Here is a 24,406-nt window from a genome sequence, read left to right on the forward strand (position 1 = left end):
AGTCTGATGATAGATGAACAAAAGAAGAGTAGGTGTTTTTTTAGAAATAAGAAATGACAAAAGGAGTCACTGAGATTTCAATGATGAATGAGAAATGTTAGGGTTTCTTTTTAATGGTGGATAATGACACTGCATGCAATGCAATGCACCTGAGTTGAAGATTAATAATTTAACATTGAAAACGCAGATGAACAAAGATGCCACGTCCTTCAGATTGAACATCAAGTACAGTACAACTGTCATTACTAAATACTATACTACAGTACAGTAGATAATGCAAATTGTGATTACACCTTATCAAGATTAATTATTTGAAAAGAATCAATGTTACGTCTTTCATTCAGATGAAATAAGAAGAATAAAAGACAATCAGAAAAGGATGACAAACAGTTCTTTGGAAACCTCACTAAATTTCAAGAACATTTGCTCACTGGAGAGGTTGACATGGGGTTCTTTACCATCATCCTATCTTAGTAATTAGTTAGAATAAAAGCCTCAATTACGTATTGTGAATGCCATGCATTCCAGATTTTATAAAATATTAAGAAAGTACAGTGACATGATTGTAAACAACAATCATTATGTCCAACAGTAAGGACACAATATGACTTAAGTTATTGGATTCAAACTGAAGTATCTCACAAGCAGAAGCCAACACACTGCACCACACACTCGCAAAAAAGGATTAAAAGTCAATGTAAGAACCATGGACAGTAGTAGGCCTCCGCATGGGCAGCAAGAACAACAAGTTACATATTAATTTCATTTGTGTCGTGTAGAATTTTGATGTACATTACAGCCAGTCTACAGAAATTGAATTACAAATTAATTCAGAGAGTTTGCCAATAATGCCAATACAGTATACCAAATTACTGTATATATACCATTATTGTTCATCAACAAAACAATTGAAATTCAACCTGCACTTACAACTCTGTCTAAATCGAATAAACCAACATACAATATCCCGTACATCTGGACCTACAATTCAAAAACTGCATCAATGCAGCTATTAGATACGTCTTTCGGTACGTGATGCGTGTAATTTGTTGTTACGCTTAGCGATGGTCGAGTTCATACTTCATTAACCATGAACACAACCCCCTCGAAAAATCTCTAGAAGGGTCTTTTGTGTTTAGAATAAAGAGTCGAGTAATTATGTATTTAATATGCACCTCACGTTTAATTAAGTACATATTAATAAAAGCAAAATTATAATCATTGAACAGAAAAATTCTCGCGCCAAGTTAGAACTGATTATTCAAATATTTGCTTATTTACACTATCTGCAATTTGAAATAAAATGGCAAAATATTATTGCCCCAAAAAAAATAATAATTATTAATTTTGAATATTTTTATTGAGTACCATTATTAAAAAAAAGTAGTAGTGATAGTGATAAAAGTGGCCTACAAAAAGTATGGAATGAATGGATGATCTATGCTTCCTCATCTGTAGTGGATACATACAGTACTGTACACAGTAACAGACTAAACGTTTTAAATATGCAAATCCAGTTAAAATATAAATTATTACTCTGTTAATTATTAAAAAAATCAATTAGCAAAGTGCTTGCATTGCAGATAGTTTGTCTGTCTCAACTTTCAGAATAAATTGAAGCTTCATCTAATTCCAACTGTTATCAACAGTCCTTTTGTTAAAAAGTAAAATGAAATAAATATAAATATTGACCCAAGTTTAACAAACTAAATATTTTATTATATTGAGAAAAAATGAAAACAAAAAAAAAACACTAAATAATATGAACAAATAGTTTTATAGTATACATGTACAGTAGTAGGGAAGAATTATTACAAAACAATCCAGGTGTCAGAAATTTAACTGTTAAGTTACAATAATTTTAAAAACTTACCGCAGACGGGTACACATCAGAAAGCACATCATCTACCACCTTACTGGTAAATTTAAAAGAATCCATGAAGCCTAAGGCAGGAAAATCCTGATTTAAACTGATCGACCAACACCAGCCTACACAGACACAGTTGGTCCTGTTTATGTTTGAATGGGGTAAGCCAAACAGAAAGCTTCATTCATATGCAAATTACCCAGGGATTCCCTCATGACCTAGTTATGGTCATGTGACCAGATTCAGACTAGTCAATGACTGCTGTACTGTAGTTGCAAATTCATCAATAAAGTTTAGTCTGTTATAGTAATAGTATAGTCAACTGAAGGTTATACAATGTGTTGGTTAATAGTACAGGTGATTAAATATTAACCATTGGTTGGCAGTTGATAAAATCAAATTACTATAGCATGCTGTTGATGATGTCAAGTTTAAAGGAGTTTTGACCTTAACAGAATTGATCTAATGATGTTCATAGAAACAAAAAGGACTTGTTTTCAAATATAATTTTCAAACCAAAACATCTCCAAATCAACCACTACTTGTTATATCACAGTTAATAAATCATTAATTATATTCTGGATGCATACAGTATCAGTTATGATTTTTGTTAAATAAACCATGGAATACAAATTATAAATTTACAAAATTTGTTGTAACAGTACCTACTGTATATACCTCAAAGTTTGAAGCCTTTTAAAAATAAAAATCAACATGTTTAGATCTATTTTTATTGGAGACCAAGAAGTGAAGAAAAAAAAATTTTAAAAAAGTGCTTTTTGACTGTCACCGAACACACTGTACTGTAGCTCATTAGTCAGTAAAATGTATATTGCATGCAGTCAAAACCTTTTAATTAATTAAAAGAGAGATCTTGCAGTACTAGATAAGGGTTGGTTTTGTTTGTAGGCCTGTTGTACAGTTCTTCAAGAATGCTATTGTATCATTAACAATAAAAGAATTATCTCAATGAACCAAGTCAAAATAGCTCTATTCAAATCCAATGATAACACAAACAAGATAATTAGCTTTTCACACATACGCAAAGACAAAATCTATTAACACATTAATTAAGGCCTTGTTGCTACCATGGATGAATTATTTAGATAATGTTTTTACTTTAAAATACATCGACCAAATTAGGCCTAAGGTACTGAGGTAAAAGTTTTCCTTATTAATATTATATTAGCATTATAAAAATCAAAAGGCAAATTACTGAAATTGAAAAAAATGAAAATGCTAAGGGTATCAGTGGCTGAATCGTAATGGAGGCAAGCTACTAAAATAAGCAGAAATATAAACCAAAATGGTAAAGTAAAACAGCCAAAAAGAAAAGTGCATAATTATACTACAACAGCTTTCGGATAACACTACTGCGTAATCATTCCGCAGGGCTTTATATTCACCCACTTGAGCGCGCAACTCACGGACGATACCACTATCTTGGAGGGTGTTCTATATATAATTCTATTCGTTTTGGACTTATGTTCTCTCCTCAAAAGGGAAAAGACCTATGTCGGTTTATCCAGGTATTGTAAGCTACTGTAGACACAAAATAGACTAAAATATAAATAGGAAAAGAAGATACAATGGCAAATGCATCAACTTCATTCATGTATGAAAGTCTGTACACCAAGCAATTATTAATATATTAGAGATTTGGGGATATCCTATTTTTAAGAACAAAAAAATGATTAAATCTTTACAAATCATTGAGAACAAGAAGAATGAAACATCCAAGTGTTTGGTGGAGTGTTAAATCCTTATTTCAAGTTCCTTCCTAAACCTGAACACGACTTCCTGTTGACAACAATATCAATGAACATCCCGATTACTACAAAATCATGTTCACTACCGAATTCTGTCTTTTTAGTGTGAGCAGGGAGTTATTAGTTGTCTAATAACAACTCCCTGGTGTGAGTTTAATAAAGGGCTTAAATTGAGGCTTAAATTGAGGCTTCCCTGTCTACACTATCATACTTTACAGTATGAATGAAATGTGATGTGCCAATATATGGACATGATACATGATAGTGTAGACAGGACTCAGCGTGCATTCACCCACATCACAGGTAGTGCTGATGGTGCTCTCGTTACCCCAAAGTTTTATGTCTAACAATTTGAACTTATGTCTGAAAAATGGTGTCCACTTTTTTTTCCATTACCAAGAAGACCACAAACAACTGAATTTATTTTAATTTATGTATTGTAACCTTACAATTCCAACAGCTGTATTTTACTAGAGTACTAAAGAAATTATGATGCAAGTTATTGATGTACAGTACAATAGCTATAAACGTGTCAGGACATACGATTATTTACTGTACACTACAATACAATAGTTTAGCACTTTCTATATCTCAATTCTCAGGCATGTAAAAAAATGTGGCATTCTACAGTATCATCATGGCAAGTTTGGGACGGGGTACTGATACATCTACTGCACTGTACAGTAGTTGACTGCATGGTGCAAAAATAAAACCTGGATTTTGACTTCACTAGACAGAAACTAGTCTCGCAAAATCATAATGTACCATCCTTTATCAAGATTATGATACATTGTTTATCATATTTTAAATTATGATGCTAATGAACAAAGAAATAGTTTTGTTTCATTTTTGTACCAGATAAATAGAGTAGGGCCTACTACAGAGAGAGAGATGTATTATTACTGTACGCTACAGTAAACTGAAAGAAATTGTAAAATAAAACTAATTAATTGTTGGTTTCCTTATCTATATGGTGTTGTTAATGTTAGTTTCTATTACAGTACAGTACTGTACAGCTTGTTAGTAAGAAAATATTGAAAAAAGATGAAATCACCAAAAAAACTAAAAAATTGCTGGAGGATGACTTTACCCAGCAATGGATCAACACAGTCTGATGTTACGATATGATAATGTACAGTAGTTACGTTACTTTCCAATCTTAAAAATTTACAAACTTTAGGAAGCACCATTATTTGGAGGGATGTACAGTAGTAAGTATTGTTAGCGGGTGAAAAAATTAAAACAGAACTTCCAGGGAGGTAATACTGTACGTCTTTAAACAATCAACAAATAAAACAAATTAGGCTAGCAACCAAAGCATATTCTACACATTTTGAAAAGGTGTAATGTGCCATTGACAGGGTTAAAAGTGGCAAGAGTAGTGTTTGATCACGCACTATTAAGCACACAAAGCACCTTTGAATATCATGACTACTATCACTAATCAAACATTTTGTGGCCTGGTATCATCACTCATAATGACGCTAACTCTGTTTGTAAGGATCAAAGTTTATACTGGAACCGTTAGTCTGTCCAGTTTGAGAATAAATGGTTATAACATTAGGTAAAATGACAAACTCAAATACTAAAAGATTATAATGAAGTTTATATTACGATAATAAAACCGTTTTGAATGGTAATAATGGTTTTAATTATAAAGATGTAGACAGGCTTATCAAAACGTTACAGAACAGTATCACATTTTTCTACTGTACTATAAGTATAAAGCATCATAATGTCCATATATGGGTACATCACATTGTTTCATAGTGTAGAAGAAGCTTCAATTTACACCAAGTACAAAAATGTTATACAAAGAAAAACAAATTTGCAACAACTTACTCTATCTGCAAGAGCTTGATACTTAATCGCAAGTTCGTCTCGCTCCGCCCGGCTTCCAGCGAGCAGGTCCTCCACTCGGCTAAGCTCATTCTGCAGCATACGATTCTCTTCTTGCATCGACATCATGCTTGGTGTCGTGCCGTTGGTGTATTCCAAGGGCGTAAGGTCCTCCTCTGATAAATTCTTTGTGATAATCTCACGGATTCGTGCAGGAACTTTCGTTGGACTATTGTCCTCGCCTTTCACGGGTGGTAGCTGGTCGTCGTCTGGGTTGGAGAGAACGGTATCTTCCAGTTTCTACATAGATAAGAAAAAGTAATAAAATTATTCCTTCTCTGCAGAATGATCTTTGAACAGTCAGAGTCATTGAAATTGTCTAATTGTTCTCAAAGCCAATCTGGCAAACTTCCCTAGCATAGTTAAACAATATTATTATGAGTCAAGCTGAACATAAGTAAAAGTATTAGGAAATCAATGATCTGATTGGTAAATGAAACATACAGTACTGTACATTAGTGTGTACTGTACATTAGTGTGTACTGTACATTAGTGTGTACTGTACATTAGTGTGTACTGTACATTAGTGTGTACTGTACATTAGTGTGTACTGTACATTAGTGTGTACTGTACATTAGTGTGTACTTACAGTAAATCAACTAAACAGTGTGTACTGTACATTAGTGTGTACTTACAGTAAATCAACTAAACAGTGTGTACTGTACATTAGTGTGTACTTACAGTAAATCAACTAAACAGTGTGTACTGTACATTAGTGTCTACTGCACATAAGTGTGTACTGTACTGTACATTAGTGTACTGTATATTGGTGTCCTATACATTACTGTACCAAGTGAAATACTGTAGTAAACATCAGAATGCAATTAATATACCATATTTGCCCAATTTTCATGTTCAGCTTGCCTCATATTGTTTTATATTAGGGAAGTTTTTGAGCTCAGTATTAATAATATTAGCACTGTACTTTCAAACATCATCATGGAACTCCTAATGATAATGAATGAATACTTTAGGTTTTTCAAATTGAAGTGATCAAATACTGTATTTCTAAATCCGAACAAGTTAATCTTAAAGACTGAAAAAACCATCAAACCTGTTCTTGTGGTGAATCCATGTTGATTTTTGTACTCAGTGAAAATTTTCAGATTTTTTAAACGAACACTAAAAAAGGCTAAGCCATAGGCATGCCACAAACACACTACTGACCATTTGGCCACGCAGTTACTTATTAAAGGCTAAAGTAAGTCTTTGGTTTTTAGAGAGTATCATTCAAATATTGACATAAAACAATTGTATCTGATTACACTGTAGGAGGCGTGAACTGCCAACTACAGGTATTCTCAAATAAATGGGAGGAGCAAATCCAGTCAAATAATGTCAATCATTTAAACTCAAAATTATTAAGATTTCATGTTAATAAAATTTACTTTATTAATAAACATTGCATTCAATATCGAAGATGGTGAAGTTAAGATGATCTGGCCCTGTCATATCTCCCAAGTGAATTGTTGATAATAATGTTACTGATTCATGTCAAAATCTCATTATTTAAAAAAAAAATTACTTAAACAAGAAACAAAATAAAATGTCTAAAAAATACTTAGGCCTATTATAATATTTAAGATCATAATTCCAGATCCATCATTTGTACAATGAATGAATCACCCAATGGATAATCATGCATTCATTCAAGTTTACAGTATGCTGGCCTAGCTAGGCCTATCCCTGGAAGAAACAAGACATGAATCAAAAAAGGAACTAGCCTAGGCCTAGTCTAATCAAGTGCTGAATAAATCTAAAAGCATCTAGTAATATCTAGAGTAGTAGACTAGCCCTGTCCTCTGGCCTTTTAAACTTATGATCAAGAAACTTTACAATTCAATAATTAAAAAATAAAAACACAAGAATTGTATTTATTTTTAAATAATGTTTTACCTGGATCACTCGTTCCAATCGTTCATCATATTGTGATGGTGTAGACATGTCCAATCAATATATAATAGTAAATACTACACAATTAATGTTTCCCAATCTTAATCTAGGCTAGGCCTAGCCAACTAGGAAAACTCGACTCTTTCCCAAGGTAGGGCAGGCAAATTTTCCCTGACCGCAACCTGTTGACACAAAATCTGATCGTTGCAGCAAACGCCTAACTATACAGAAATCATATGGCGTCTACAGGCTAATTTACGATTAAACATCCACCAACACGTATAATTTTAAAACAATTTGCAACTTTTCATTTGTCCGCCAAGTCTATTGCATCAATAATATCGTCTTTTAACGACAGTTTTCGATCGACTTGCTCTACCAGGCCCCAGCTAGCTAGGCCACGCGTCACACACAGCGAGTTGGAACGAATCGGAAGGAAGCTAGATGCTTCACACGGAAAGAAGGTCGAAGGGTAAATAATCAGGAAAAGTGGGCGGAGTCGACGCGACCCCCAGCGAACAGACGCTATGAAGCGTCCCGTTGCCAAGAGACGAGGACTTTAAAGAGCATGGTGTGAATAACTTTGCAGAAATGTCAAAGAGGGCCAAACAATAGTGTTTGGACAACAATGAATAAAGAACTAAAATGTAATATAATACAGTGACAATCAATCCCAAGTAAACTACTGTGTTTTAAAGTTAAACTGTGTGCATTCATAGTTTTTATTTATTTATTTTGTTTGCTTTGCCTTTTTTGTAATGATTTTATTTATGAAAAATAATCGCATAATGAATTAATGCATCTCTCTCAGATTAAATTATAAACCACGTATGGAATTCGTAACTAAAATTTTTTTTTACAATTATACAAATTCACATAGGGCCGCATATCAGTCAGAAGACTGTACTCAACACACATACCAGTGATAGCTATTAACTTAGGAACCAGATTTAGTATCTCCAGGGCGACTAAGATTAAAGTCCAGAGTTGTTGCCAACTTCACGTGGCCACTCACTGGAAGTGTGTGGTGCCAAGTCCACAGTATACCTTACATTGAAGTTGTCATTATGGGACTAAGTAATATAGTTCTCACTATTAATAAGTATTATTGGATTCGTTCAAAAACCTCAGTATGTAAACTGCCTAACCTCTGTAAAATAATTTTCTGTATTTTTCGAACTATCAACTTACTGATCCATGATAGCAAAATTATCTTGCCAAACGAATTTACAAACTAAAGCTCTGTCTACACTAACTAGTTTGACAATAGTGTGACGGTTCCCAAATATGATAGAAAATCACCATGTCTATATAATATGGTCACATTACATATTTTTGTCACATAAAGTTTGATAGTGTAGAAGGCTTATAGGTTGCTACTGCAGAAAACCAATTGCTGAATTTCAGTCGGCTTCGATCTAAATGTGTCATGAACTTAACTAACTATACTCACAATCATTTCAAGATAAATCACAATTTTCGTCTTTCGTGCACATGCCATGTGCCAATGCTCTCGAGATCTTGCATAGGCCTACCCTAATTTATGTAATACGTTACTGTAAAGACGCATACGGTACATAGCCTGATTCTTATAGTGTATACAAACTTGAAAGAAACGGCCATGGTTGAGAAGCGTCTATTCACACTGTACAAGACAATAAGAACTGTTTATATGGCCGCATAGTGTGCATGGACATGCATACTTATTTGTATTCTATACACACATGGTATGAACATAATATCTGCAAATCGATATTGCTATCTTAAAGGGAGAAATAAAAACTCGTTTGGACGCGTTACGTGTGCAGAGTTCTAATTAATAATATAGTGCGCACGCGAAGCGACGATAGGTACCAGTGGTGTAATTATGACCGGCCCTTCCCCTACCCCATCCTACAAACACCACCCCACAACCCCTCCGCCATAAACATGATAAACTGGCGCATCAATGAGCATGCTAGATAGGTCCTATCGATGTTCACCATTACATGAAAGTACACAATGATGAGTGTTTGGACATGTTAGTCGATGTTTTGTTTATTAACAAACTGTGAGCTACACAGTTTGAAATAATATTGTATTTTACATTTTGGCTCGTTACTTTAAGAGACATAATATGTTGCCATAGTAATGTAATCAATGCTAATGTATGGCCGCCATTAACACAGATAGAAGCAAATCTGTTCCAAGTATCATTATGGTAATGAACATGTAATAGTGTAAACAATGGCTATATAATCCCGTACATAATACAACAGCTACCCTAAAAAACTCGTGTTATATTTCAATATCATCAGGCATTTTGTACCGGACTGCTGAATATTAGACAGAGACGTGAAACGACTGTAAATTAATATACCGTATACCAAACAGAGATTTTATTAATTTATGTAAAGCTCTGTCTACACTATCAAACTTTTGACAAAAATGTGAGGTGTTTTTACACCTTTTGTTTAAATGTGTTGTATGTATGTATAAAAGATGAACATAAACAAATTTGAAACTTAAAGTGAGGTGTGCCCAAAAAATTGTAGTGATATGCCCAAATATGGTAGTGTGATGACATCATCATGTCCATAATATGGACACATCACATTGTGTTGTCACATAAAGTTTGATAGTGATGCAGAGCTTTACAGCGTTATGTCATTTAACATGGTTTTCACTCACATTCATGATGCGGTAGGCGTGACTATAGAGGGATGGCCAAGCGGGCTCATTCCTACCCTCATCCCCCACTTAAAGCAAATCTCCTTTTTTAAATCGAGATCTAGAGCTTTGCCAGTGTTTAAATTTTATCTCTGTCAAATCATTTTATTTTTTTTAAATACATAAGACAACAACATACAAAACAGACAGAATATTCCACAATCTAGAATAAGATCCAGTGCACACCATAGTAAAAACCATGGAAAGAATGAGAATTAGTAAAATAGCTACATATTCATTGTATATTATATTTTGTATATCATATCTTTAGTAATTGTTCGAATGCACCACCACCGGATGGAGTGTATAGGGGCCTAATGTAGACTACAGCAGCATAGACGTGATCCGAATTTTAAATTTAGGCTGAGTGATGATTCCTGAGAAACGAACGACCTTGGAAATGTACTGTACATGAATGATGTTTATTTTTAATACAAAAATCGATATTGATTTTAATTTTTGTCGTAATTGTCTGTAACCGATCGAATGAAGGCAGTTCCTTTCACGATATAAACATTAAAATTATATTATTTAGAAAAAAAAATTTTACTTGTTATCTTCATAAGGCAGGAATAATTGTCATCAACATCATTGTAGCCTAATCATATCATGTTATTATTTAGGTGTTTTGTGAATTTTGTTTGTTTTGTCTTTTGAAATGTTTTTTGAAAATTAAAATTCAAATTAAAAAAAAAAATTAAATAACATCATCATTTTGTCTTTGAAAATAATGATTCACATGCACTTTACATCATTATAGCATCATACGTCATGATTTGGCATAGTGATGGTGGTGAAAGTGGGAAAATCCTTAGTAATTGTGTACATTTCACAAAAGACCAAAGCCATTCTCGTACGTATAGCGACAATAAACATCTCAGTGTCCTTTCTATTGACTACAACATGCTCATATCATAGCACATTAGGCCTACTCATAAATATTACCTAAAACACTAAAAAGACTAAATAATCTCTCACAGTTAACAGAGTATCACATGGGATAAAAAAAAAATTGACGTCAGAAGACTCGATACTCCATGAGGATCGTATGTGATCGCATGTACGTAAAAACGAGTCACACATGCTGTATACACAACTTGTCTATTAAATATAGCACTATCTATTTAAAGTATATGGAATATATGATATTTACCCGTCCAATGGCAGTTTCCAGTTCATCAGACGACTCGTAGAAATGGTAAATGGTCCTGGTTCGTGACGTCACCTCAGACTCGCCCGATTCATCAGAGGACATCCCGTAGAATGAAGACTTCTCGATAAATAGTTGCAGATTGGCCAATCAAATGAGATGATGGTTGGTTGTACAAAACAAAAACACAACTGGAGCTATTGGACAGTGATGTAGTGTATGCACCCTCTCCAATTCCTGTATTGTCTTCGGTTCGAATCGCCGGTTTCCTCAATACAAATCCACGGGCTTCATTACACGAAGGGAGGTGTACAATTTTTCTTAACGATTCTCCCTGATTAGCCTACAGACCGATGGAAACTAAGCACCAGGTGCGCCAGTGTATATTTTATCCTGTTATATCAAAGACAACTGGTAGAGACTGCATACAAAATAATTACTATTTCTCATTCACTCATTATGAGAGGCCTAATCTATGTATATGCCGGCCACACCCAACATAAATTATAATATCGCTCTTATGCAAGGCTATAATGCTCTATCACGTACACTTAAGAAAAGAAGCCTTTTAACAAAAGTCGATGGTAGCGAGCTATTTACTGCGATAATTAGAATAGTCATCGACAATTCCATTCATTATACGAGTGATAACGTGCCGTTTCGAGCGTTTATGCACAAACACTAAAAGAATGAGATCAATGTATTGGAAGTAGCCACCAAATTCATACACAATTGAAATTAAAATTGTATATAAATTATTTATTTATGAGTATTTTGCTCCGGGTACAGAATAATTATGGCATATTATTCATTTCTTGTCTTTTGTAACATTTTGCAAATAAAATGTTTTATCTTTTGTAACGTTATTTAACTTTGTCCAGGGTCCAAATCGTAAAATCAACTTTAAAAAAAAACCAAACAAAAACGTGTTAGATAGGCGGCGCGCGATGGATAACTATGATGATTTTTTTGTGATAATGATGTAAAATTGTTTACATATTATTTTTCAATATGAAATATGAAGTATTATGTTAATATAAAGCGGATCACAAGAAATCAAACTGTGATAAATCAATTTCTGAAAGTACGCCCTCTATATTAACAATATAAAACTTTGAACAGGTATTAATCCCGGCCCAAAAGACGACAAAAACGGTTCAAACTATATAGCCTAGGCCTAGGCCGTTATAAGGCTGTTATAGTCTTATTTATAGGTTGATTGTTATGGCTTCGAATACAGATAAAAAGGGATTATTGGCACTACGAGTCAGTCAGGTAAGCATTGCTTGAAATAGGTAGACACCGAGGACACCTAGACTAGCCCAAGGCTAGCTAGGCCTATCTTCTTCCATCATCCCCATTTACACCAGACCAGAGTGAGTAATCTGTAACCAGCCTCATTCAGGAGTCGGTTTGCCCCAACCCACGTGTGGCAATTCTTCAACCCCTTGCTTCATAAAAACAGTATGGGATTTGTGGCAGTTTTAAATATTGTACTATTACTACAAAACCTAGTAGGCTTCCATATTAAATAATACGGAAATGATAAATGTAAAATGTCTAACTCACAACAACCACACTGGACTGCCAGCCAGGACAGGTAAGCCTAGCTAGGCTAGCTAGTAGAGGGACTCGCTCAGAAGAAGAGACAATTTACTAGGCCTATGTTTCTTATTACATTATTACTGTATAATGTTTCACTTTTCAGCTTGATTCATCAGAATTAGATAATGAGATTCTGCAGATAATCAAGGCACAATTATCAAATGTTTTCAAGTTTTTAAAGGTAAATGTTTGAATTTAACTTTTTTTTATACTCATGCCAGTCACTTACCCAATCTGAAATTTTAAAATTCCAACATCGTGTATAATTAATATGATATTTGTCCAATACAACATAAGTATTAGATTAGTTTACCCTGTTAACTGCCAAACTCAGCCCAATGATCTAGGCATATATTATTATTCTTGATTTTTATAATTTGTGTAAATAAAAATGTTTAGAAAAAATCAGTTAATATTTTGTTATTTTGCAGTCTGATTTCCTACCAAGATTTGAGCCTGAACTGAATACTATCATACGCTTACTGATTTGGAAGGTAAAAAAGTCATGTTTTTTAATTTGATTGATTTAATATTAATTACTTATTCAATACTTACTAGGCCTAGGCCTACTACATTTTTTTTGTGTAGCTGATATGTTTTACTTTAGTTAACAAGTAAGTATATAATAAATTATTATTTTGGTTTTTTTTTTTATTTGTACCTAAGCTCAAGTTGCTTTATGGGGTGTGAAGTCTTAGCTTATTTGACCTCCCTCCACATATTTTTATTGTTATAATTACTCTGTTGCAATGTTTGAATGAAGTGTGGAGAAAAAAAATAAAGAATAGTATTCATCAGTTGGCATACAGATATACACTCTAAATAGAAACCCTGTTTTTTTATAGGGCTATAAGCAATATTCCTAATATTCAATTATTTTCTCTTAATTTCAACAGTATTCTGTATTGTCAAATGATGCGACGCTAGGCCAGCAAATGCTAAATCTCAAGTACAGGAATGCATCCAACTTCTCCCCACTACATACTCGTCAACGATGGCTCTTTGGAGCTGTCTTGGTAGGGTTAAAATGGGTCCAAGAAAGGAGTACAGAGTTGTCTGCGCTTACAAGAGAAACTGCATTTAGTTGGGTAAGAATTGAAAGGTTTGATGATGACTTTAATTTGTTAATTTTTCACCAGCCTAGAATTTAAATAACCACGAAAACCGTAAGATATTTAGATTTTTATTGAAAAAATCTGTAAGTATGTACATTTAGATGGTGATAAGCTTTGATTTATAGCTAAATAGCTATTCTTTATCACTATTTGTCAATTATTTTTGTTGACAATAAAGAGATTTAGCATAATTCAGATTACAGGTTCGACCAACATTATTCTACTAACAGTACATTTTTTATTTATTTTTTTTTCAATGTAGAAGTTTATGAGTACTTAAGTTAGTCACAGCAATAAACAATGTATGATTTATTACCCAAATTAGTTTGCTAAATGATTGCATACAAGAGAGTAAACAAAATGTAGCTACTGCAGTAACTGCAGTACAATAATGTTGACATGGTCTTTGTCATTTCTTCAGGTAATTGGATTCCTAAACATGGCAGAGAAGCTGTTAAAGGTTGCCTCTTTAGTTAACTTCCTCATCTTTCTACGTAACGGAAAATATCAGTTTTTATTTGAGCGTCTTCTGGGAATTCGAGCAACGTTCACAAAACCGCAATCCGTCCGACAAGTGAGTACAAAAGACTGGATGAGTTCATGCATGAAATTAATCTCGTATTGAATATTTTAAGAGTATTATAGGTGCACTAACATGTGTTATTTCTTCTTTACTTATTTCTGTTGTGGTTGTCTTTAGGTAAAACCAGGAATATTGGCCAACTAAACTCCAATTAATACCCTTTTCACATCTGCATAAACTATTACAACTTGTAACAAGTTGTAACCAGGTTTGATCTCCCAATTTATTGCACTTTTTCATACATGCATTCATACGAGAACCGTGAGAAATCTTGGGAGAAAGCGTAGTTGTGTACTATTTGATGCTACCACTATGATTGGTCAGTTTAATACCAGGGCAATACACACGCGCGCAGTAACAACTCGGGACAAATAACAGGTCTCTCATCTGTGTTTTTTTCAAGAGATTTTCCTCAAGATTGCATTCACACTATGCAAACCTGGTTGTTACAAGTTGTTACTTTTTGCAGGTGTGAGAGGTCCTTGAGTGTAGTTGTCGGGAAATTAATTGTTGTGCATCAATACATTAAACTCTGTCTACACTATCAAACTAGTTACACAAAAAAAGTGTGATGAACCAAATTTGTTAATGTTATTCCCAAATATGGTAGTGATATGACATCATGTCCATATATGAGCACATCACATTTTGTTGTCACACAAAGTTTGATAGTGTAGACTGGGCTTTAGCCAATACAATAAAAAATGGTTCATTTCTCATTTCAGGTCAGTTTTGAATTCATGACAAGAGAATTGTTGTGGCATGGATTCTCCGAGTTCTTGTTCTTCGTCCTTCCTCTGATCAACTACAGACGAATTCAAAATTTCTTTCAAAAGAAGCTCCACACTCCTAGTTCATCAAACCCGTCTTCTCGATCCCTAAACATGTATAAAGAATGTGCAATATGCGGAGAATGGCCAACAATGCCCAGGGAAGTTGGCTGTGCACATGTCTTTTGCTATTACTGCATTAAGGTAATACGGGTGTTTGTTTTTTAATCAATATGGGTTAAACACTAAGAAAAATGATGTATTGTCACTGATATATTCCATCACTAACCTCTCTCATTGACCTTCATATTTACTGTACAAGCCAACAGAAGTCAATTTTTACTGAATAAATTAATCGACTTGGCAGAGATAAAAGGGTTATATTCAGTACCTGTACATAAAATCTGATTGTACACTAGGTATGTACTGTACTCTAGGTTGTAAATGGTAATGGGGGTTGGGGATAGGTTCTTTTTCATGGAATATAAATATAGCATAATACATCATCATAATACTAATAGGGCATATTTTTTACAGTTTTTAAATGGGAATATAACTTTTTTATATATGGAACAAATTTATTTGATTTGATTTTTATATTTTTGTTAATTAAATTCACAGAGCAATATGATGGCTGATTCCACTTACTCCTGTCCATCATGCAGTTACAAACCAAACGGAATGAAGTCTATTCAACAAGTGACAGTTGAGATATCATGACAAATATAGAAGATAATGTATGTAATGTTGTAAATAATTCAATAATTAAACCATGTAATTTATTATTAAGAAATGAAATATTATCCAATCATAGGCCTTGTATTTGAAAATTGCAGGTGTGCTACATATGACACTCCTCAAAATGTTTAGGTGTGCGCTAGGTGGGCTGTTTGGTTCTTAATCTCTGTCTACACTATCAAACTTTATGTGAAAAAATGTGATGTGTCCATATGTGTTGGGCATATCACTTTTTTTGTCAACAACTGAGTGAGTGGCCGAGCGGTTAAGGCAGTGGAACCGTAATTATGTAGCCGTAACATCGGCAAAAGTTTGAGCCTTGCTCCATGGTTCTGGTGGTAGAATGAGTCTTCTCGGACTATAAACTGTAGGTGCAATGTACACATCTGGCTCATGTGCATGTTAAAGAACCTAGTACATCTTTCGAGATGAAAGTCTCTTTTACCCTGGTGTACAAGTACTCACAGCTACTGATCATAACTGGGCCCTCTGGGAGACCAGTCTTTAACTGAAGAGGTCACCCAGTATAAAGAATAATAAATAAACATCTTTCTTTTCACAGAGTACTTATAAAAAAAATCCCACATTGAAAGCAATAGATTTAATTAAATCATAATGTGTATTTTAGTTAATCAAAGATTTAAATTAAATCTAGCCTGCGAGAAAATGTTTGTTTTAATACAATACATGAATTAATTTTTTCTGGTGTAAATTCTGGAAATTATTTTATAATAGAAAATAATACTGTATATTAATAAAAATGTATTAATAAATATAACTAAAATTAAATTTTGATATAGTCTCCATCACTTCCTGGTATATTGTTTGACGCACACCCCTCTGTTCGGAACGCTGTGTTCAACATCGCCCTCATCTTGTATAAAGCATTCGTAACCTGTCGGACACTCAAGTGGCGGGCTATCATCATCCGGAAATATACTTGTGCTACATGTCTCCTCTGTTAAATAAAGGATATTTAAAACATATTACGAACAATAAAAATTAAATAAATTAATAGGAAACAGTAACACTACAAATTCAAAACGTACCTGCTAAGTTGTCTTCTGGTCCATCGATAAGCCAGGCTTTTCCTATTTATAATAAATGATGATATGGATTGTTAAATTTGAGTGAACGTGTACAACGTTCACGTCCACATGGGTCATAGTCGACTGTACTCGTCGACAGATAAATGAACGTTTAGATCATGGACTAAATCTATTGCAAATGCACAGTTTGTTTTACTGAAATTCAATGTTTTGACGTATACTTCCACTAGTACTCATGTCAGAGAGCGAACGCCAAAAATGCCACTGAACAAGTGCTCAAGTTTGCCAGTCGACTTGCACCTGGGCATATTATAAAAATAAATAGTCCACGTGAAAATCTTTCAGAATCATGTCGTACGTGTCTGTGGTCTGACATCATCTCTCCCATTGGGAGTTGGTCCTCACTTCTGCTCCTACACTGTATCACCCATTTAAAGCTTGGTATCTGATTTTCGAATCTTAACCACTCCCCATGCCTAAACCAGCCTACGCCCTTTTATCTTAGAAATACAAATGTTCATACCTGATGTTCTCTGCCGAATTGGTTCCTCTAGCCAATCAAAAACTGAAAGAATGAGTGAATAACTAAGTAATATTTGTTATTTTCTAATAATTAAACAATATATAATAATATTGTTGGGGGTGGGGAGCGAAGAGGGGCGAGGTTCCTGTGATATACAGTAACCATAAACCACCCACTTTCGTCATACTTGAAACCAGACACTTGCGGGGGCCGAGGTTCTGCCATTCCCCGATAAAGTTGAGTGATAAGTTACGTTCTTACCAAGTGGGGGAGTTATCACCTCCATACACGTGTAAACGCAACCATTGTGACAACATTTTTCACCGTGTCCACACTGTGAATCGGCTAGGCACGTACAAGTGTTGCATTCTTGCGTGTTGCCTCCGTTCGTAGACGGCGGACACTCTCCATCATTGGTCTCGACATTGCTACGATGCCTTCCGTGCTATGGAAAATAAATATTGTATAAGTATAATGACATGACAGATGATAATGATGATCATTTCAGCCAAACAACAACATCGTAACAGTGCTAATTCATTAAGCGTCATTAATTTCTTTCTAGTTTAATTGCAGTGGTACTTTACTAGCAATCGTAATATTAATATTATTTTTAAAATTTAACATGAACCTGAATCTTAAGCTCTGTCTACACTATCAAACTTTATTACAAAAAAAGTGTGATGTGCTCAAATATGGTAGTGATATGACATCATCATGTCCACATATGGGCACATCACGTTTGTTTGTCATAAAGTTTGATAGTGTAGACAGAGCTTTAGTGTCCGAACAGTGGGATTCTACTGTATAGGTTGAGTTTGTAGTTTTAGTACAAACGTGTAATTTGTGTTTATTTAATATGACTCATGAATCGATTTTTGATTGAACTTATTTGTCGTTTTCAATCTCAAATTTAACTCTTTTTTTTTTCGTTTTTGTATAATTTGTTTATTTGGACGAAATTATAGATCGAAAAATAAAGCCAAAATGCCGTACAGTGGTAATTATAGAAGCAGCTATCATGCTATAAGTATTTCAACAAAACAGGTTTTGTTTCATGAAATCATGAAGTTTTATCAATGAATGTTGTTCTCTGGCTTTCACTCCCTCCCGCTGCTACAATGCCGTCTACATATTTAAGTGAAGGGAGACCACGCTGCATGAATTAAGTCAAAGTGATCTCCTACAAGGCAGATCGGCTAGTGTATCACCAGCAATAACTTTCAATTCCTCGGCGACCAAATGAATTCAAGATCAACAGTAAACATGAGTATTATGTTTCTGCAACAACAAAAATAGAAAATGAACCTAATGGGCGGCACTGCTGCAACCGCTAATGTAGAAAATGCCAGCTAATGTTATAGAAACAACCGTTAATGTAGAACAATCCACCGCTAATATAGTAAACCCTCCAGCTAATGTAGAAACACCAACAGCTTATGTAGTAAATAAAAAAATCAACACCAGCTAATGAACGGTCAACAGCTAATGTATGTAGTAACGAAAATTGCCTCCCAGCTAATGTAGGTACTATTGAATATAGAAAATATTAATATTAAACCTATGTATCATATGCAAATGCATATCTTTAAAATTAGCTATCAGTCTATCCGCCTCTCATAAGCGACCAACTTTCTAAAACGACCACACATCGTAACCATCTTCTCATAATAATCGACAAAACCTTTCGTAAGTGACCACCTCTATTGAACGACCACCATCTCTGGCATTATTTAGGCCCACGTTTTATAGCATCCATTGATCGAAAAAAAGGGGTTTAATTATCTATACAGTGAAAATTGCCGAGTGTTTTGGATTTTCGTAGCCATTCTCTCACAAGAATATCTCACCGTGAATTTGTGCAAGCCTGTCGTTACGGAGTGCTCCGAAATGTTAATGACTGCAAAGTTTGTTTTCTTCTGTCGCGAGCAGTCAATCATTGCCCCACCAAAAGCAAAATTATGAAAACAAATGGCAAAGAATCTTTCATTCGTAACATCAATATGGTTCAGTATCAGCAACATGTAGATCCAGTTACCAATTACTTGGAACAAAGGTGTGAAAGAGACTATGAAATTTATTCTGAACAAATTGAATTTCATTAAGTCTTGCTACCAATACAATTACAGGCAGTTTACATTTGAATTAACTTGAATTTAAGAATTATCTACAAATATACCCCAAACATATATAAAATCTCTCATTGGAGAGAACAAGAATCCATTATAAAGTGTTGGCTTTTCGCACAGATGAAGATACACATTTCTAGCCTACTTTCTCTCTTTGCTCTCCCCCACTTCTCAACCCTCCTCTTTCCCCTCTTAATGAATGATTTATTGCGTATTCTCAAATGTAGGCCTACTGCACATTTTTGGGTTGACCTATGCAGAGTTGGTCAAAACATCCAAATGCCGGATTGCAATTTATTCACTGTAATAATAAGCAATAAAAGGCTGTTTTGGTAGGCCACACTTACTTGTTTGACCTAAATGACTTATCACACATTTTAAAGCAAAAATCTAGTTCAATGTGTGATACCTCCCTGGTCTGACCTATTTCTAGCTATACTAAGATGTTTGACTAGATGGACCCTGGCTTAAGCGTGGTTCCCACTAGCGACGCAAGGACGTAACACAACGCAAGTGAATTGACCAATCACAAGCGATGGCTTATTCGCTTGTGATTGCTAACTGTCTATAACTTCGCTTGTCATTGGTTAAAACGCTTGCGTTGCGTTTACGTCCTTGCGTTACGTTCTAGTGGGAACCAAGCTTAAGTTGAGCTTGGTTAATTCCCACTAAAGCTTTGTTCCCACTAGCGACGCAACGTAACGCAATCTACGCAACGTAAGCAAATGCCCTTCTAATAATTGTGTTTTCCCCCGCCTGCGATGTTTGCAGCACTATTGCGTCGTCGGTTCCCACTTGTGATTACGCAATACGGCACTTTGCGTCGATCGTCGCTGCGTTGCGTTCTATAGTGGGAACCACGCTTAAGGGTCTTTCACACCTGTTCCGGCATAGCCGCGTGGAGCGTCGTGAAAACGAAACATTGATGTTCGATTCGCCGGACCAGAACCGTGCCGGAACAGGTGTGAAAGACCCTTTAAAGACGCGACAGTTTCCGTTCAGGATAGAAACAGATTCTACGTGGGACAAGCTACGCAGTTTTCCGCTTACCGTTACCGCTCGTAAATTTGCCTTAATTCAGTGTAACCCTGAGATAAAATTATACTAGCAGTAGTTTTGGAGAGGGGTTTCTCAGTAGCCTATCCTCATTACAGTATTTGGGATCATGACCATCTCTAATGTAGGCCTACAACTTTTTATGCGTACCTAGGGACAATATAGACCATTTGGGGTTGTTTGTTTGAACTGTCCTACTTGTCAAAATAATGATCACTAACCATGAAATATTTTTGCGGCTATAGGCCTGCATGTGTTCTGCAAACATATTGCATGAACCGCAGAATTCCTGAGAGACAAATCATGATATATGGTGCTGAGATGTTTATTATAGATAACATGTTGCTGGAATCGACTCGAAACACGTCATAAATATTTAGCTTTTTAGAGTAGGCATGGTGCGCCAAAATATATTTACTTTAACAATATTCTTATTTTTTATATTTTCTAATTAAAAACTAAACTAATTAGTAATAGTAGTTTAAAACTACCGGATATTTTCCGGGCCGGCTGAATAAAAGACAGTTTTGTATAGTGAATGAAAGAAACGAATTCTAAGGCCCATTTGGACGCTTTTAAGAAGAAGGGGAATATAAGTCGAGAAGAAATATGAAGAAAGACTTTTTAAATTTTTTTCATAATATATAGAACCGTTTCATGTTTTACGGGAAATAACAGTTGACTATTCAATCTGAAATCTAATTTTCGTTTATATTAATTATGTATGTTGCCTTTTCCTTCGTGTGATACGGTCCTACATAATTTAAAATATGAGTTGAATTTGGTATAATTTCCTTTTCAAATTAAACAACTATAAAAACGGAAATGACATAGGGCCTCCTCTGGGTACTTTGGTTATCCCTTATATTTATAATTTGGGATTTTGGGAAGAAATTGTGAAATTGTATTTTGAAATAGGTTAGGGCAGTGTTTACTCTTCCCTGGTTAGGGCCTGCTATCGGTGGCAATGAAATGCAAAGCATACATTAATTTATGAGGGGCGGGAGCGGTGGGGGGCTTCCCTGGTTGAAACAAGGCAATCTAAAAACAAGATGCTGAGCTCGCACTGTATACACGTAACAGTCCTTTGATCTATGATTGGCTGCGCAAGTTCATATGCTAGCGGTTAAAGTACCAAGTATATTAGTTTCTGGTTTGGGGGGGCAAAGAAACTGATCGTGTCGCAACTACACATAACATCTTTGATCTAACAGAGCTCAGAACCTGTTGTTAGACTGCCTTAGTTGAAATCGTCAGAAAGTATATAGGGCCTGTGTAAATGCCTTGAGTATATGAAAGATCACCATTCTACCTGAATTGAACCCACCATTTTACCACCAAGTTATTTTTCCACTTTATGAAGTCAAAAGTTCAAGTTGATTTGTTTAGTGACGTTGAGTTAGTGAACGTTATCTTGTCTCATCAAACTTAATACGCAGAACAATAACCCATTCAGGTAATCACCACAGGTGTCTGGTAACCTAAGGCTAATGTGATGATCAGATACCGCCAAGCAGACGATAGCTTATCTTGTATCTGTTAATTTCTGTAATTTAAACTTGACATATATCTGCATGCTTGACCTGACCCCTGGATGGATAATCGTGACTTCTTACCGGTGGGCTTAATTATTATAAAGTACACTTATAAGAACATTTTATATTAAGGGAGGCTTGAATAAGGCCATAGCGAAATTATGAATTGTTTATCGTCCCCTCCATTACCGATGAAAATATATTTTACCATACTGTAGGCCCAATTATCTCTGGATGATGATTTGGCTTTAGGCCTACTACTAGTACTACTTCATATGATGTTTAGTGATTGGAAATCATCGAACTACATTACAATCCAATAGATGATAACCTGTTATTCATTTATTGAAGATGTGAATGTTGGTCCTACTAAGTCGGACCTGATTACATTTGAATAATCCATCATTGTGATTGGTCAAATCACTTACGTTACGTACGTCCTTGCGTTGCGGCTCTAGTGATAACCAAGCTTAAACAACCATTCTTAATTTCTTTAATACTTACATTACATATGTTCCTATTATGTTTGTGATGATGTGATCGAGAGTTGCCACTTTCAATCAGCACAAGTAGGTATACTCCAAAAAACACCGCACTCACATTCATCTTCCCAGGTATAATCTGCGTAGTGTTCGTACGAGACCGCCTAACTGCTCACGTATAATGCCAATAGTTATACAAACGGTGTTTCACGCCAGCACTCCAAACGAACGAACGAACTGTACACACGTAATATCACACAGTTCGTTAAAAAGTTGAGAACTGTATCACCGTCCTGTCCTCCCTTATATGAAAAATACAATGAAGTTTAACTGTACTACGTTGGCTCTCCTCCAATGAGATCCCTGAATTTGAGCGCGCTTACAAGCTGAAACAAACAAAAAATGTAATTTAAAATCGTCTATCGTCTGATAATCATCTTTGTTGTCTAACACGTAAAATGATCGTCTGGTCCCGTTATAATATAAAATAAAGCTCTGTCTACATCAAACGTTATGTGACAAAAAAATGTGATGTGTCTATATATGGACATGATGATGTCAAATCACTACTATATTTGGGCATAATGATATCACTACCATATTTGGGCAAATCACACTTTTTTTGTCAAACTAGTTTGATAGTGTAGACAGAACTTAAGTTAAGCCTAATCGTCTGGCTGGCAACGTATTGTCTGACGCGTTCAAACAATTATCGCTAATCCTAAACGTAAACGTAATCGTTTCTCCCAATATGTACGTATAATATGCTGATTCCACGCGTGACTTTATCGTTGTGCAACACGTCATTTCCGCCTGAATCAACACGTAAATCTACCGCGTTAATCCAACGTGTACTTTTATCGTGTGATCTCACGTGTACAGTCTAATCCTAACTGAACCGTCGTACGATGATCGTCTCTCTATCAACAGTACACGTCAGTGAATCGTCCGGTTGATTCAAAACGTAAATACATTGCGTTATTCAACGTACGTACCTTTAACGTTTGATCCCACGCGCGCGTAAGATTATCGTCTGATCCTAAACGTAAACAATATCTCTACCTACACGTGAATTCAACGTCTGGTCCAACACACGCCGAACTGAGCTGTGTCGACGGCAGACACACATAATACCCACTGGTTTAAATTCTTTAGTAAACATTCCTTCACGTGTGGCCAGGGAGTTGTTGGTATCGTTTAAAAAGCATCCACAAACCGGCTAAACCTAACCAATTACTTTCTCGTTATAAAGCAATGGTATATTGACAGATAGTATGATGAAAAGGTCATGCGCCATGTCATGTAGAATTCTCAGCAGAGCATTTGCTACGGTGTTGCAAATTTGAAAAAACCAGACGAGACTATTTTTATGGCATAGACATGGCGCACGCGAAAACACAACCATTTTTTCCCTCTTTTGTTGGGACAGCCCACTTTTATTGCACAATGGATATTAAATGATATTACACAGTCTGGGGTTAAAAGATTATAGAAAATATTTTGATATTGTGTTGAAATCTAAATATGATAAAAC

The 24,406-nt window shown here is 35.1% G+C and overlaps 3 protein-coding genes across 4 annotated transcripts in view; 1 reads left to right on the forward strand and 2 right to left on the reverse strand.

Moving 5' to 3' along the window:
* The window catches only part of LOC144836049 (uncharacterized), a 33,865-nt gene extending 26,038 nt beyond the window's left edge, over positions 1-7,827 (reverse strand). For both annotated transcript variants that reach the window (XM_078691222.1, XM_078691221.1), the window contains exons 1-2: positions 7,432-7,827; positions 5,479-5,775 (exon numbers count right to left, since the gene is read on the reverse strand). In XM_078691222.1, coding sequence (XP_078547348.1) covers positions 5,479-5,775; positions 7,432-7,479 — 345 coding nt within the window. In that variant the 5' untranslated portion in view covers positions 7,480-7,827. The remainder of the gene's footprint in view (positions 1-5,478; positions 5,776-7,431) is intronic.
* A 4,597-nt stretch (positions 7,828-12,424) lies between these two features.
* On the forward strand, positions 12,425-16,642 carry LOC144836066 (peroxisome biogenesis factor 2-like). Its single transcript, XM_078691244.1, has 7 exons — positions 12,425-12,562; positions 12,996-13,073; positions 13,324-13,386; positions 13,789-13,980; positions 14,429-14,581; positions 15,316-15,564; positions 15,982-16,642. Exons 1-7 carry the CDS (start codon positions 12,512-12,514, stop codon positions 16,078-16,080), a joined length of 885 nt encoding a protein of 294 aa, XP_078547370.1. The 5' UTR covers positions 12,425-12,511; the 3' UTR covers positions 16,081-16,642.
* Positions 16,643-16,698: 56 nt separating this feature from the next.
* LOC144836076 (WAP four-disulfide core domain protein 1-like) lies at positions 16,699-24,055 on the reverse strand. Its single transcript, XM_078691256.1, has 6 exons — positions 23,868-24,055; positions 22,895-23,258; positions 17,932-18,115; positions 17,671-17,712; positions 17,148-17,189; positions 16,699-17,056 (listed from the first exon to the last, which is right to left on the reverse strand). Exons 2-6 carry the CDS (start codon positions 22,994-22,996, stop codon positions 16,905-16,907), a joined length of 522 nt encoding a protein of 173 aa, XP_078547382.1. The 5' UTR covers positions 22,997-23,258; positions 23,868-24,055; the 3' UTR covers positions 16,699-16,904.
* Positions 24,056-24,406: the final 351 nt, after the last annotated feature.

The sequence above is a fragment of the Antedon bifida genome, chromosome 2 (assembly GCF_963402885.1).
Source record: "Antedon bifida chromosome 2, ecAntBifi1.1, whole genome shotgun sequence".
In the NCBI taxonomy this organism is placed as follows: Eukaryota; Metazoa; Echinodermata; class Crinoidea; order Comatulida; family Antedonidae; genus Antedon; species Antedon bifida.